The sequence below is a fragment of the Colossoma macropomum genome, unplaced genomic scaffold, assembly GCF_904425465.1.
Source record: "Colossoma macropomum unplaced genomic scaffold, Colossoma_macropomum, whole genome shotgun sequence".
NCBI lineage: Eukaryota > Metazoa > Chordata > Actinopteri > Characiformes > Serrasalmidae > Colossoma > Colossoma macropomum.
Genome location: NW_023496020.1, coordinates 1,846,289 through 1,860,853, shown reverse-complemented (window position 1 = coordinate 1,860,853; position 14,565 = coordinate 1,846,289). Strand labels below are relative to the sequence as shown.

The 14,565-nt window shown below is 37.4% G+C and overlaps 2 protein-coding genes across 3 annotated transcripts in view; one reads left to right on the top strand and one right to left on the bottom strand.

Annotated features, from left to right (window-relative positions):
* The first annotated feature begins 900 nt into the window (after positions 1 to 900).
* gldn (gliomedin) lies at positions 901 to 11,362 on the top strand. 2 transcript variants are annotated; one of them, XM_036564560.1, is made up of 11 exons: positions 901 to 1,038; positions 1,467 to 2,027; positions 3,987 to 4,038; positions 4,156 to 4,173; positions 4,273 to 4,371; positions 7,074 to 7,175; positions 7,470 to 7,616; positions 8,093 to 8,158; positions 8,234 to 8,359; positions 8,533 to 8,683; positions 9,908 to 10,382. In XM_036564560.1, exons 2-11 carry the CDS (start codon positions 1,497 to 1,499, stop codon positions 10,380 to 10,382), a joined length of 1,767 nt encoding a protein of 588 aa, XP_036420453.1. In that variant the 5' UTR covers positions 901 to 1,038; positions 1,467 to 1,496. The 2 variants fall into 2 exon arrangements, with proteins under 2 accessions (XP_036420453.1, XP_036420454.1); XM_036564561.1 differs by lacking the exon at positions 901 to 1,038 and having other exon boundaries at positions 1,497 to 2,027; positions 9,908 to 11,362.
* A 2,157-nt stretch (positions 11,363 to 13,519) lies between these two features.
* dmxl2 (Dmx-like 2) overlaps positions 13,520 to 14,565 on the bottom strand; it is an 88,241-nt gene continuing 87,195 nt past the window's right edge. Inside the window, exon 46 of the mRNA XM_036564558.1 lies at positions 13,520 to 14,535. Coding sequence (XP_036420451.1) covers positions 14,326 to 14,535 — 210 coding nt within the window. The 3' untranslated portion in view covers positions 13,520 to 14,325. The remainder of the gene's footprint in view (positions 14,536 to 14,565) is intronic.

Below are 14,565 nucleotides of genomic sequence, written 5' to 3'. Positions count from 1 at the left end.
TGTCTTTGCTAAAGAACCCTTGAAGAACCATCTTTTTAAGAGTGTGGTACATATACAAGCTTAATTTGTATCTAAATTTCTCCCCCAATACGGTCATTATCGTTACACCAAAAACTTTACAAAGCAACTCAGTTTTGTAAACATCTGTTTATGGGGTTACCATGGAAATGCAGATGGTTGTCATGGTGATATATTAAAGTAAATGTAAAATCAAATATGCTACTATTTGAGAACTGGACCTCAGAAATGTCCATGTTTATGTCTGTATGTTGTACATGCTAGTTAGCCAGTTGGGTTAGCAAGTCCAAGACTAATCAACATTTCATCACTACCATTTTTTTTTCAATTTTTATTTTTTGTTATGTTTTTAAACAGCAGCTGTCTGCAAATTCCATGATGATCGCACCAATAAAAGTGCTCTAAATCTGCTTGAAATAAAATCACTTTACATTAACTTACATTATGAGTTAAGATTGTTTTTGCCCTCTCCTGTAAAGTTACATTTTGGGGATGTGATTGGGACATTTTAGCTGAGGATTAATTACTACATATATAATTGCCAAAAACAACTATTTTTTGTAAGATGCATCTCACTAAAAGTGTTTTATCCTTTTTTTTTGTGATTGTGTAATAATTCATTCAAATTATGCAGAATAACTGAACAGGATCTAACATCTAAACTGTGAAAAATTTCAGTTTTGGCCATTAATAATGAACACACTGATGGTCAGTAAAGCTCTGCCCTGGGCAGGACTTTCTCACTCTCTCCGTCTCTTCCACATCGCCGGCTGCTGTGGAGATATGAATTATGTCAGTCAGCCCCCGGCCTGCCCAAGAATGAGCTCTGCTGAATATAAATCAGGTGACCGCACAGACAGCGGTTCAGTTCTACAGTATCAGGCCTGGACGCTGCCCCGGCTCTCTCAGACTGACCGGCTCTTTCAGACTGCGCTGAACAACGGCTGCATTTGTGACGCCCTCGGCGCCCGCCTAAACTACTTCTTATTGTGTTGGGATTGAGATTTTCACTTTTTGGGAGTATGGACTGCAGTCGTTTGTCTACTTTTCATGAAGTTATTGCTTATTTTTCATTGAACCATTTTTTTCTAATTGTTTTTCTAATAATTCCATACATTGATTTTTCTATTTGTTTGTCCTTTTTATAAAGTGAATACTTATTTTTGTTGTGGCAGTTTTTTTTACATTTTGAAATTTTTGTTAAAATTAATTTTTCCCCAAATCTCAGATTTGATCTTCAATTTTTAAGGAAGAATGTTTTCTTCCCAGAACTTGAAATTTTCCCTTAAATTTTTGTAAAGTAAAATTTTTTTTGTGGATGACTGTTTCTTTAAGCCCAAGGCTTTTTGAATTTTCATTTAAGATTTGAAATTTTTTCATCAAATTCCACGTTTTGTCCTGAATTTTTCACAATTATTTTCATTTCACAATTCTTGATTTTGCTTTAGATTTTCCTGGAAGTCTTCTTCTGTACCCAGATGAAAATGTTGGACCCCCTGGCCGAAGCTCGTCGGGGTGGGAGTCTGCGGCCCTGCGGCGGCCGGTTGCCATGGACGCTGCGCTGGACGCTGGGCAGCGTGTGCGTGCTGACCCTGCTGAACTCGGCTGGGCTGCTGCTGCTGCTGATCCAGAGCAGAGAGCTCGGAGAACGGGTGGCTCAGGCCGAGTCCCGGCTGGAGGAGATCGCTCAGAGCTCCGTGGTGGAGTTCATGACGGAGATGAGCCGAGGTCAGGAGGAGATACAGGAGGAGCTTTATCAGTACTCCAGAAACAAGAGGAGCCAGGAGCTGAGGCAGGCGCAGGTTCTGGAGCAGCTGGAGCTGGAGGAGAAGCTGGCAGAACAGTCAGGGATGGGGATCGGAGAGGATCTGCCCAAAGACCTCCATCGAGAAGCGGATCATGAGCGGAAGAAGCTTCAGGAGCATCCAGACGTCCATCCCTCTCAGACCCACCAGAGAACACAGCTACACGATGGAATGATGATGATGATGACGTACTCCATGGTGCCGGTAAGGAAGAACAGCCTGGAAGTCAGAACCGTTTAAGGAACATCTCTTCTTACAAACAAGTGTGGAAATTTCAGAGTGTAAACTTTAAAATACAGAACACATTTGTGTTTGTAAGCAGAACATTTTTTACTATGATTCACTTTTGTGCGTACACTCTTCAAAAAGATGGTTCTTCAAGGGTTCTTTAGTGGAGACAATGATTCTTTATAGAACCATAAACACTCAAAGAACCATTTCATGCTTAAACAGTTCTTTACACAGTGAAATTGTTCTTCAGATTGATGAAGAATGTGTTGAATATGGTTCTATATAGAACTTATTTGAAATGGTTCTATACAGCACCAAAAGGGGTTCTTTTATTGTAACAAACTTGACATTGTGACAATAGCATAACCCTTTTTGGTGCTATATAGAACGACCTGCATGCTTAAATGTGCCTTTGCTTCGTGGAATGGTTCTTCAGATTGATGGAGAATGTGTTGTATATGGTTCTATACAGAATGTTTTTGAAAGTGGTTCTGTTATTGTTCATGATGTCAAGCTTGTAACAATAGCAGAACCCTTTTTTGCTGCCGTATAGAACCATATACAACATATTCTCCATCAATCTGAAGAACCATTTCACCATGCAAAGAAGCATTTAAGCATGCAGATGGCTCCTTCAGTATGTATGGTTCTATAAAGAACCACTGTCTTTACTCAAGAACCCTTGAAGAACCATCTTTTTTAAGTGTGAACTGTCTTGTTTTGAGGAAAGAAAAACTGTCCTTTACATTTTTCCATTATGTTTTTGTCATTTTTTTTTTGTCTAAACATAAACATAAACTGAATGTGAATGTAAATCATTTCTACATAACTGTGTGATTATATTATTATATATGAATAATTATGTCATGTAAATCAAACATAGAGTGAAATGACAGTCAAAACTCTAAAAGGCCCTGAAAGTTTAAGTAAATAAACAGCAGGAATGCTTTCTAAGAATCAAAGGATGTGAAAATATGGACGGATGCTGTTTTTCACTAGAGTTTAGGGTGAACGTCTGGACACTTCATAGTGCTATAGTTCCATATAGAACCTTTCTGACTTCTCTAGTAGATTAGCGACTACAAATGAGAACTGTGCGAATTTGCTTCCTTGACGTTGCACGTCCTGCAATGTGACCACTGCACATGCGTATATTGTGATGACGATGCTGAAACGATACACTGTACAGCCCTAATTTACACGCCACCAATAATGATTACAGTTATCAGTAGTAAGTCCTGACTAGTAGAGCTTCACCACATCAGAAGGAGACCTGGAGGCTCCTGTTTGATTTTTCTGAATTAAATGAGCTGCTCTGCTTTTCCAGATGTCAGGATGTTAGTCAAAAACTTCATTTATATCATGCATATTACAAGCAAAAATAATGCTGCAAATATGTTCATTAATTTATCACCTTCTGTCCAGTTTTTTTAAAGAGGAAAGTAAGGAATTGTCCCAAATTCTAGGTTTAGCAGAGGCTCTTTTGGGTTTTTGAAAAGTGAAACAGAGATTTAAAGCCTTTTATAAAGGTTTCCTGTTAAACGCTTTGAGATGGAGATCACTGTAAAAGGTGAAGAGAGTGGTATTTCTGAAAATGCCCCACTTTAGCAATATTCACACTAATCATCTAAAGGTGTGTGGTCAATAAAAAGAGAAACTTTTGAGTAAATAAAGTATAATTTTAGTGTTTGAGAGGAAAATGTGTGTAAACTAAAATGGTTTGTGATCCGAACGTTTCAAAAAGTCTTGCTCTTACATCAGCAAATGAACTAACACTGTAACCATCAGGACATCAAGTGCTAACACACTGTAAAAAGTACATAAACGTCCTTTTTTCAATGAAAAACAAAGTTTATGCTATTAACATCTATTATTTTGGTTGTATTGGTCATTTTACCACCAATAAATGACCGGCTGCTGCTGCTCTTCCAGGTGAAAGTCTTGTTGGATATCTGTAACAGCACTAAAGGAGTCTGCCTCACTGGTGAGTCTGAGCTCCTCTTTACCTGGCTTTTCATTTTAAACTCTTAAAACAAATACATCTTTGACGTTCTCTACTTGATTATTATTATTAGTATTAACATTCTTCTTCCTTTAACAGGACCCCCCGGACCACCAGGTAAGATATAAACCGCCAGCAAATGTGGATGATATTTTAAAATGTTCAAACATATGGATACATAAGTAAAATAAATTACATTATCATTGGGAATTTCAGGTTTACCAGGTGTGGATGGAATGCCAGGATATAATGGGACTGATGGAATTCCTGGACTTCCAGGAGAACCTGGAACACATGGGAAGCGAGGGAAAAAAGGTCAGATTCATTAAATAGCCAAGAATTCTGTCCAGTAGGCTCTTCGCAGTGACTGGTCAAAGGGTTGGGAATTCTGTTCATTCTAGCATTACTTTCCCAGTGATTTGACAAAGGTTTGGGAATTCTGTTCATTAAGCCATTACACTCCCAGTGACCTATCATAGGTTTGGGAATTCAGTCCATTATATCATTCCAGTCCCATAATGCATCGTAGGTTTAGGAATTCTGTCCATTTTATCATTCCAGTCCCAGTGATCCATCAAAAGGTTGGGAATTCTGTCTGTTATACCATTTTCAGTGATCTGTCAGAGAGCGGGCAATCTATCCATTACAGCATTCCCAGTGATCTATATTAGGGTTGGAAATTCTGTCCATTACACATTCCCATTTCCATTGATGCAACAAAGGGCTGGGAATTCTGTCCATTAAAGCATTCTCACTGACCCAACAAAGGGCTGGGAATTCTGTCCATTACAGCATTCTCACTGACCCATCAAAGGTCTGGGAATTCTGTCCATTAAAGCATTCTCACTGACCCGTCAAAGGGCAGGAATTTTTGTCCATTAGACTCAGTGAATGAGGAGACTGGGGTAACGCTGGAAGAAAGATCAGAGCAGCTCCTTGTGAAAGCCTGCCCTCATTTTAAGCATCCTGACGTTCCAGCTGTAGATGAGAGCTTTTCTCCATTCAGTGAACAGAAATGTTATTCCGCTTCAGTCACAGTGCGGAACAGAAAGGCCTCTGAGGAGCCGTTTACAGGAAACGATGGCAGCCACAGTTGTGGTTTCTGAGGTTTTCATGCTGATAAAGACTGAGAACCCACTTGCATTGCTGGAGGAGCTGCAGTGAGTCACAGAGGAGACTGAATGAAATTCTTTATGCCGCTTCGGGAAAATATTTGAACTGACTGTAAAAATGATAAATGATAAACAGGGCATCCGGTGACGTGGTTGAAACCGTTCCAGAATATATTCAGTAACAATATAAGAACAAGAACATTTATTAATGCTAATAAGAGCATACAGACATTTTACTGACTGTAAATAAATAAGGAAAAATTTGTTCAGTGAATGAAATCAAGTGTGAACACTTCGTACATCTGCCGAAACATTAATAACTGTCCTTTAAGTGGAAATAGATGAAAACTATAAGCAAAACCTTTATGCAGTTAAAAAAAGTTGCACATTTCACAACTTCCGGTCAGTGGAAGCAGTTAGCTGGCAGGCTAAATAACCTTAGCCAAATAGCTCCTGTGCTCTTTTACTATTTCTGTAATTTTTAACCAGAACGTCAGCTATTTATTAAACCAAAGGTTGTTGCTGACACCTTCTATTGCTAAAGTTACTGTTAGCTAGATAATTTAGCTAATGTATGCATTAATGTTAAGCTAATGGGTGAGCTTTGTTAGCCAGACTGCAAAAAATTGGTATCTTTGGCAAATGTAATTATCTAAAATCTAGGCAATATATTTAATATTTCTCATTTTGAAATAGTTGTAAGCTTATTATAGGATTATTTCTAGACATTTTACATTTTAAGTGATTTAGTCAAACTTTCTCACTATATTGGCGGATAAATTTGCTTGTTAAAATATATTTTTTATTTATATTTTTTATTTGTTTGGGGCAATAATAAAAACAATTGGTGTTTTTTTTTTCATCTTTTTTGGCCCCACAATTTTTAAAATATTCGAGATGTCACTTTGTGGCAAATACAGTGACTCAAAATGAGTTCTACCAAATGGTTAAGCAGAACATTAAAGGGTGAAATGGTTCTCTGCATGGTGAAAATGTCCTTCAGGTTGATGGACAATGTGTTATTTTTATTTTCATTTTTGTTGTTTTTCAGTATTTGACATAATGTGAAAATGTCTGTTGCCCTTTACGTTGTGTGCAAATTTCATGATGAATGGACCAAAAGAAACGGCCCAAAATGACTTGGAAAAAAAGTCTGGTTCCATTGACTTACATTAAAAGTAAAATATGTTTTTTTCTTCTCCTGTTCCCATTTTGGAGACACAAGGTTTTCTTCGGACAGCAGTGATATGGTTCTATATAGCACCAAAAAGGATTCTTCTATTGTGAAGACATCAAGCTTGTAACAATAGAAAAACCCTTTTCAGTGCTATATAGAGCTCTTTTCAAAAAGGTTCTATATAGAACCATATACCAAAAAATCCCCATCAACCAGAACAACAATTTCACGATGCAAAGAACTCTTTAAGCATGCAAATGGTTCTTTGAGTGCTTATGGTTCTATACAGAACCACTGTCTTTACTAAAGAACCTATGAAGAACCATCTTTAAGAGCGTATTGAGATAATTGGACTTACTAAAATAATTTAAAACAAGTAAAAAATAGGAAATAAATTCAACAAACAATCTTGTAAGCTAATAATCTCAATAAGAATTATTAGATATATCAACTATATTTAAGATAATTACACGACATCATTTTTTTCTTTTGCTGTGCAATGAAGCCAGTGAAACCCAGCATCAGAATGTGGGTGCACACTGTAAAATGAACAGTAACTGGACACGTTTTTCAGTGAATACCACTTTAACTCTTGAGTGATTTTCTTTATTAATATTTTTACTTGTATTGAAGTGAACTAGTGCTACAGTAGCAGTAGAGACTTTCAGTATTTCTTTTCAGCTCAAGCTTAAAGAAGTGCTTCTGTGTTTTTTTTTTTTTTTTGTTAGGTCCTCCTGGAGAAAAAGGTGACCGAGGTGAGCCTGGGGAGAAAGGTGACCCAGGACCACCTGGAGAAAAAGGAGAACCTTCTAACGACGTAATTGTAGAAGGTAAACACCACCAAGCTAAATGTAAAGCTAACCAAGCACAACTTTAACATCGAGACAGTAAGATTCAGGTAATAAGAACCTTAACAAGAGTTGTGAAATGACACATTTGGTGTGTTACATCATCAGTCATATGACTCCACCGTGTAGCCTTAATGCGACAAGACTTAAATTAAATATTTCACAGTTTTAATGAAAAAGCAGTACTCATTGTTTTACTTACAATACGCACTGTATTTTATACTAAGCAACACTTCTCCTCTCAGGAACTTTATATTCTTCTTGTTTACCTGGCAGGTCCACCTGGTCCAGCAGGGCCTCCTGGTGCCCCAGGTCCAATGGGGCCACCTGGGCTTCCGGGACCACCTGGACCACCCAGGTCTGGGAGAAACAGAAGCCACAGAGCGCACCTGCACACTGACCAAACAACTGAAGGGCACACAGGTACTACTGCTTTTGAAGAAAAGCCATGAAAGGCTTAGGTCCAGTCGAGGAGGAAGGAACCAATATGAACCCCTTAATCTCTAAGGGTCTCTATGCAGGACCACTGAGATTACTGAATAATTCATAGTAGATACTGAATGATTCATAGTGGATACTGAATAATTCATAGTAGATAGTGAATGATTCATAGTGCATACTTAACAATTCATAGTAGATGCTGAATAATTCATAGAAGTTATTAAATAATTCACAGTAGATACTGAATAATTCATAGTAGATACTGAATAATTCATAGTAGACACTGAATAATTCAGAGGAGTTATTAAATAATTCACAGCATATACAGAATAATTCATAGTAGATACTGAATAATTCATAGTAGACACTGAATAATTTAATAATAATAATAAATCAGAATTTAGATTTTGCAATAATAATGATGAATAATGAATAATGTTGTTACTGTTTCACCACAGGTTTCCTTCAAACAGTCCCAAATGACGGCCAAGGACCAGGAAATAAAGTCAAAGCCTCAAAAAATGGTAAAAAATTCTGTCTTCACTAAATTAAATAAAACCCAGGTTTACTGATGTATTAACTTTGTATTTTTGTGGCAGAGTGCATTATTAAGTCAGTGCAGAACCCAAGTAATCTGGCTAAAATGACCACCACATACGGAGCCTGGATGAAAGACACAGCAGTAAAGGACGACGAGAAGATCTGGGTGGCAGAACATTTCTCAGGTACGAGCGCATTTGGAGATTCAGCTGTGTTTACAGACATATTTCATGTCACTGTTTTTTAAATTAAGACATAAGTACACCACTAATTATAAATACATAATACATGGTACACTGGATTTTTCATTCAATATGTTCTGCATTGCCCTGTTTAATGTGGAGTTGGTCTGCTGCAGGTCGCATTGTAAAGGCGTATAAGAGCATCGCTGCTCTGCAGAACAGCAGCAGTCAGTCTATCGATGTTAGGAAGTTCTTCCAAGGCTGCAGTCACCTGGTTCACAATGGCTACATCTACTTCCACATCGCCGGCACCTTCAACATCGCCAAGTGAGCAAATGATCCCTTAACTCCTCCCCAACTGCAAGTGCTTTCATACGACATATATTGTTTTTCATACTAACATTTTTGAACATTTTATTAATAAGAGAGATGTGAACACATGCTGAAACCATATGGGTCAGTAAAAGGATGCACAGAGGAGTGACCTTTCTTTGAGAATGAAGGTCATCAGCATGCTCTTTACAGTAGCCCTGTGCAGGGAAGGCTGGGAACAGTGTTTTAGCTGCTCTTAAAAATGCTTCTTTTTGATGGATAAATCAGGAATTTTCTGATTTCTTTTAATATAGTCTCTATTTTTTGGACAAAAATAATAAATTAATTAGATTAAACAATTCTGAATAATTTCAGATACTATAAAATTTGTATATCAAAATGATTCACATGTAAATAGTGCAGTCACATTCACTCCATTTTTTAAAAGGTAATACCTTCCATGAGTGTATTCTGTGTATGATTATATGAAACTATGAACACATTTATAACACGTTATAATGCATTCATGATATTAAAGAAAATCTGTTAAAATGTACTGCTAAGCCGGCAGTGATTAGTTGGCAGTTTGCACGATGACAACTCATTTTTTATATTTGCCTCCTGCTCTCTTACAGTTTGATACAGAGCTTGATGGACACGTACATTTATGTATATTTTCTAGTTCGTTCTTTTTATAGCTAAGTCCATTTTTTATTGTATGGCCTTTTTACAAACTCTGATTATTCAATTAATGCTTAAAATAACAGAGAACAGAGAACACGCTATATGTAATAATAAAACAAGGTCTTTGCAAAAGTTATGACACATTTTATAATTTATTTTTCCCCAATATGTAAAACTAAATAAATTGAAATGGTGCACTGAGATGTACAGAAAAATACCAGACTTAAACTGTGAACTGTGGTTAAACTTCTATGTATGACTATATAACTATAACAAGCTCCACTGCTTTTTACATGGAAATACTTTCTTTAGCATCAAATTTGAGCAAGTAAGACATGCAGTTAATCACAGGCCAAAAGACCAAATAATATGGAAGCAAATAAAAATTCTGCTTTAAAATGTGCAGAAAAGTGTCATATTTAAGTATGTTCTTTATTCTTAGAGGATGTGTTAACTCATGAAAACCATCAGCACATGTCATTTGACCAAGGGTGTCTGACCTGTATGATCAGCAGCTCTACTTGTAAATACTAATAATATCTGACAATCTGACAGGTTTAATCTCCAGACGAATCGCTTGCACACACTGGCCATAGAGAACGCGCTCTACCACAACCTGTCGTACCTGCTCAACAACTCCAAGACGTACTTTAAAGTGGCAGCGGACGAGAGCGGGCTGTGGCTCATCTTTGCCTCCAGCATCGACGAGAACATCGTGGTGGCCCAGCTGGACGAGAAGACGTTCTCCATCACGACATACATCAACACCAGCTATCCCAGAAGCAAAGCTGGAAACGCCTTCATCGCCTGTGGCGTTCTTTATGTCACCGACACCAAAGACACCAGAGTGACCTACGCTTTCGACCTGCTGAAACAGAAACCGGTCAACGTAAGCTTTGACCTGTGGTCTCCTTCTGGAGTCCTGGCCATGCTGTCCTACAATCCTACAGATAGACACCTGTATGTGTGGGACGGCGGATATGTAAAGTCATACGAAGTGCATTTTCTGTCTGACGAACGAGCTGGTTAAAGCTGTAAACTGTGATTGGATCTGATTATGATTCTTCAAATTTCTCCATAATTCAGCTTATTTTGGGACAATTAAGACTGGAGGATAAATAGGGGAATAAATAGGGGAGAGATTTTCATTTTGGCCAAAAAAAAGACCCAATATTTTAAATTTTGTATTAAAATTTATTATAATTAATTCATTTTTGCTGCTTTATGGAGTCTACAATAAGTTATTTTTGTGTGATTCTGGGAGGATTTTATGTTTTTCATGTCATGTATATGTTTTTATTAGTTTTTGCAACAAAAAACCTCCAATTTCAGAATTTGACCTGACTCAGAAGTATCTTTTAAAATTTAACCAGAGGAAACATTTACACAATAGTGGAATATAGACATAAAACTTATTATAGCTATTTATAGATCTTTATATTTAAAAACAGGAATTTTATTTTTGGCCAAAATATTTTTTTCCAAAATCAATATCAGCTGAATCACCAGCTCCAGATCAATGCCTCACAATGCACTGATGTATTTAACACCCATATTGAAGCTCCAGCCTAAACAGATGTATAAACAGGTTTACACACTAAACACACCTTTATCGTGCACAGCAATGTGGTTTTATTTACTACTGTTCATATGAAATATCTGACTTCTATCATCATGACGTTGAGACTAACAGAGAGCAACTAAATCTAACAGGGCTAAAAATTTGTTGTGTATAATTTTATGTATGCATTTATGTATTGCACTGCATTTTGTTTATATGTTACAGATGTTGTTTGTAACACTATCCTCCTACACAAAATTGAAGGTGTTGTATTTTGGCGTATATGATTATGAACCTTGTATATACATTTTCTGATGACTTACAGCACGCTCTATACCCGTAACTGTTTTTTGTAACATGCTGTCCTTTGTTGAATATTATACGTTTTGTGTATATTTAAAGAAATAAATATATTCTAAAATACATTTGTTAACCTGAACAGGTGTCAGTAAACTTGAATGAAAACCTTTAGCCACTTCAGTGAAACAGGCCTTAAAAATGGTCCTCTTGAAATAAAAAGAATTTATTCAACTTACTTACAAAGGTAAAACTTTGACCATGATAGAACAACCTTTTCTTCCAGAAATTTCCACCAGGGCTTTTAAATGTGCACTTCCTCACACAGACAGCATAACCTGTTCAATAAATACACAACAGACGAGAAGCAAAAGGACCACTGGTTCAACACTCAGATACATACAGTGGACATGGTGGCCAGCAGACCAGACACAAACACAAAGGTCTTTAATAAATATACCACATACATCCAACCAAATATACAACTATTCCAGCAGGTATGATAAAAACAAAACAAAATAACAATACAAATAATAATAAACTAAAAATCTTGCTGTGTTTGTACAAGCTATGTTGATAGTTCATTTATATATATTTATTTATATATATATTCATTTAAAACTATTTGAAATTTTATACTACTCGGCCACACATAGCCAGACATTCATTTGTATATATAACAGTTTTCCCCTATAATAGCTTTTCACTCTTTAACTTAAGATTTTATATAGTGTCTCCAGATTTGAGTGCAAATATTCATATATGGATTGAACACTTAATGAAAACGAAACGACCAACCTATTCAGTGACGCACTGTGTCCCAGATATCTAAAGGATTAACCTTACAATCCTATTGTAAAGGCAATAAGTTAATAATTTAAATACAAATACAGTAGTCTGTAAAGGAACAAACAAAACGAGAACATTAGGTTAAAAATAAAAAACAAAATAGAACAAAAAACAACAAATACATACACATTTTGTGCAAAACCAAAAACTGAAACTGAGAGTTTCTGGTCAAAGTGAATATTTCAGTGTCTGAAAAATAAGAGTAAACATCTCAAACCACTGCTGACGGGAACACACAGCATCTTCCCAATGGAATGTTCTGCAGAGAGGCTGCTATGGAAGCAGGAGTGGTGGAACAGGAGAGTGAGACAAATTTAACAGGAGAGAACAAGGTTAAAGTGCAGATATGGAATGAAAGTGGTTCAGTAACTCTGAGTAAAGGAATGAGACTGTTTAAACTGCAGCTCTATAATGAGAACGAGGGATGAAATAAGGAGAGGTATTACTGCAGATTTAGAACAGGAAAGAGACATTTAACCGCAGATACAGGAATGAGACTGAGATGGTGTAATTATACATACAGAAAAGTAACAAAGGTTTAATTTTAGATACTGGAGGTGAGAGTGAGGTTTAACTGCACATATTGGTGAGAGTAAGACAGGTTTAACTGCAGGTACAGGAGAGAGCAAGACAGGTTTAATGTAGATATGGGTTGAGAATAAGACAGGTTTAACTGCAGGTATAGGTTGAGAGTGAGACAGGTTTCACTGCAGGTATTGCTGAGAGTAAGATAGGCTTCCCTGCAGGTATAGGAGAGGGTAACACAGGTTTCACTGCTTGTACAGGCTGAAGGTAAGACAGGTTTAACCGCAGGTACAGGTTGAGAGTAAGACAGGTTTCAGTACAGGTATCAGTGAGAGTAAGACAGGCCTCACTGCAGGTATAGGACAGAGACTGGTTTAATTGGACATACAGGTGAGAGTGAGACAGATGTAACTGTAGGTAAAGGGGTGAGAGTGACTAAGGTCTAACTGCAGGTCTAGGATGAGACAAACCATTTTAACTGCAGGTCTGGGATGAAACTGACAGGTTTACTTACAGGTACACATTCAGAGTGAAACAGGTTTAATTTAGCTAACGGAGGTGAGAGTGAGACAGGTTTAACAGCAGACATGGTATGAAAAGACTGGGTATAAGATAGGAAATCTAACTGTAGACTTGAGAGGGAGTGAATGGGTTAACTGTAGATATACACCGCGAAAGACATGGCAAGTGAAAGCATATTAAACACAGATAAAATATATAATAATTATTCATTAAGAGATTGTTGTAAGATTACTCAACTTATTTTTAGACATTTCAACTTAAATAAAACTATCTTACTGCACTGGCAGACAATTTTGCTTTTAGGACATAATGCTATCATCACAAAATAAAGTGCAGTGAGATCATTTCTCTTGGTGAAGTTACTTAAAATAAGTAAAAACATCTTGAATAACCGTATAATATTCTCACAACAACCTCAAAATAAGAAATATTACATAAATCGATTACATTTTAAGATGATATCACTTGACAAGTTGTAATTTTCAGCAGTGCAGGTAAAGATGAGACTGGTTTAACCAGGTAAGGGAAAAGAGGAGAAAGGTTTAACTGCAGATGACGGGAGTGAGAGTGAGACAGTTTTGATAGTAGCCATGTGGAAGAGAGTGAGACACGTTCAATAGCAGCTATGGGGCGACAAACGTTTTTTCACTGCGTCCCCGATATCAGGGGAACAGGGCTCTGTGCCGTTTCAAACTCTGCAATGTGTGAGCAGCCGAGGAAATAACTTACAGTAATAAATAAAAAAAAAAACGCAGATGCAACAACTTTGAGTTCACTGACTGACCGACTGGGTACTGAAGCACAGTGCTGGTAAGTTAAGATGCTAAAAGTTTATCAGCTGTGGGCACAAAATGACGACAGATACACACTTAAAAATTTTTGCTTTGAGCACTTTTACAGAGCACGATCAACAATCTTGTGAATGCACCGCAGTGACAAGTTTCAGCACATGCATAGCTTTCCTATGAGAACACTCTAACGAGCGAGCTTAACAGGCCTGAGCCCAGCACTCGCAAAAAATTACAGTAATCTATTCTTTAGGATCAAGTATGTAACCTCGCATTTGCTTTTCACGCTTTGGGGAGAAATAAAAAACAGAAAGACATTTTGCAGCGCAAAGTTACATTTGATTCACAGCTAAGGTAAACGAACAGGTTTGCTGCTCAAAGCTTTAGTTATTTTTCGACCGTCTCGGTCATCGTTGAAAGCCGCCTCTGGGTTATAGGATGTCGAAGATGCTGGCCGGGATGTTGTAGCGGTCGGGAAGGACTCTCATCTTCAGCGTGCCGTCGGCTCCGCAGGTGAAGATGCGGTTACCTGGGCAGGTCTCGATCTGCATCACACCCGCACCAATGTTGCGGAAGATGGACTGCTTGGCGTGTTCGCTGCTGAAAGAGTGCATCAGCCCGTGACCTGCTAACTTCCAAACCTGCAGGAGCAGACAGAGAAACTCATTAAA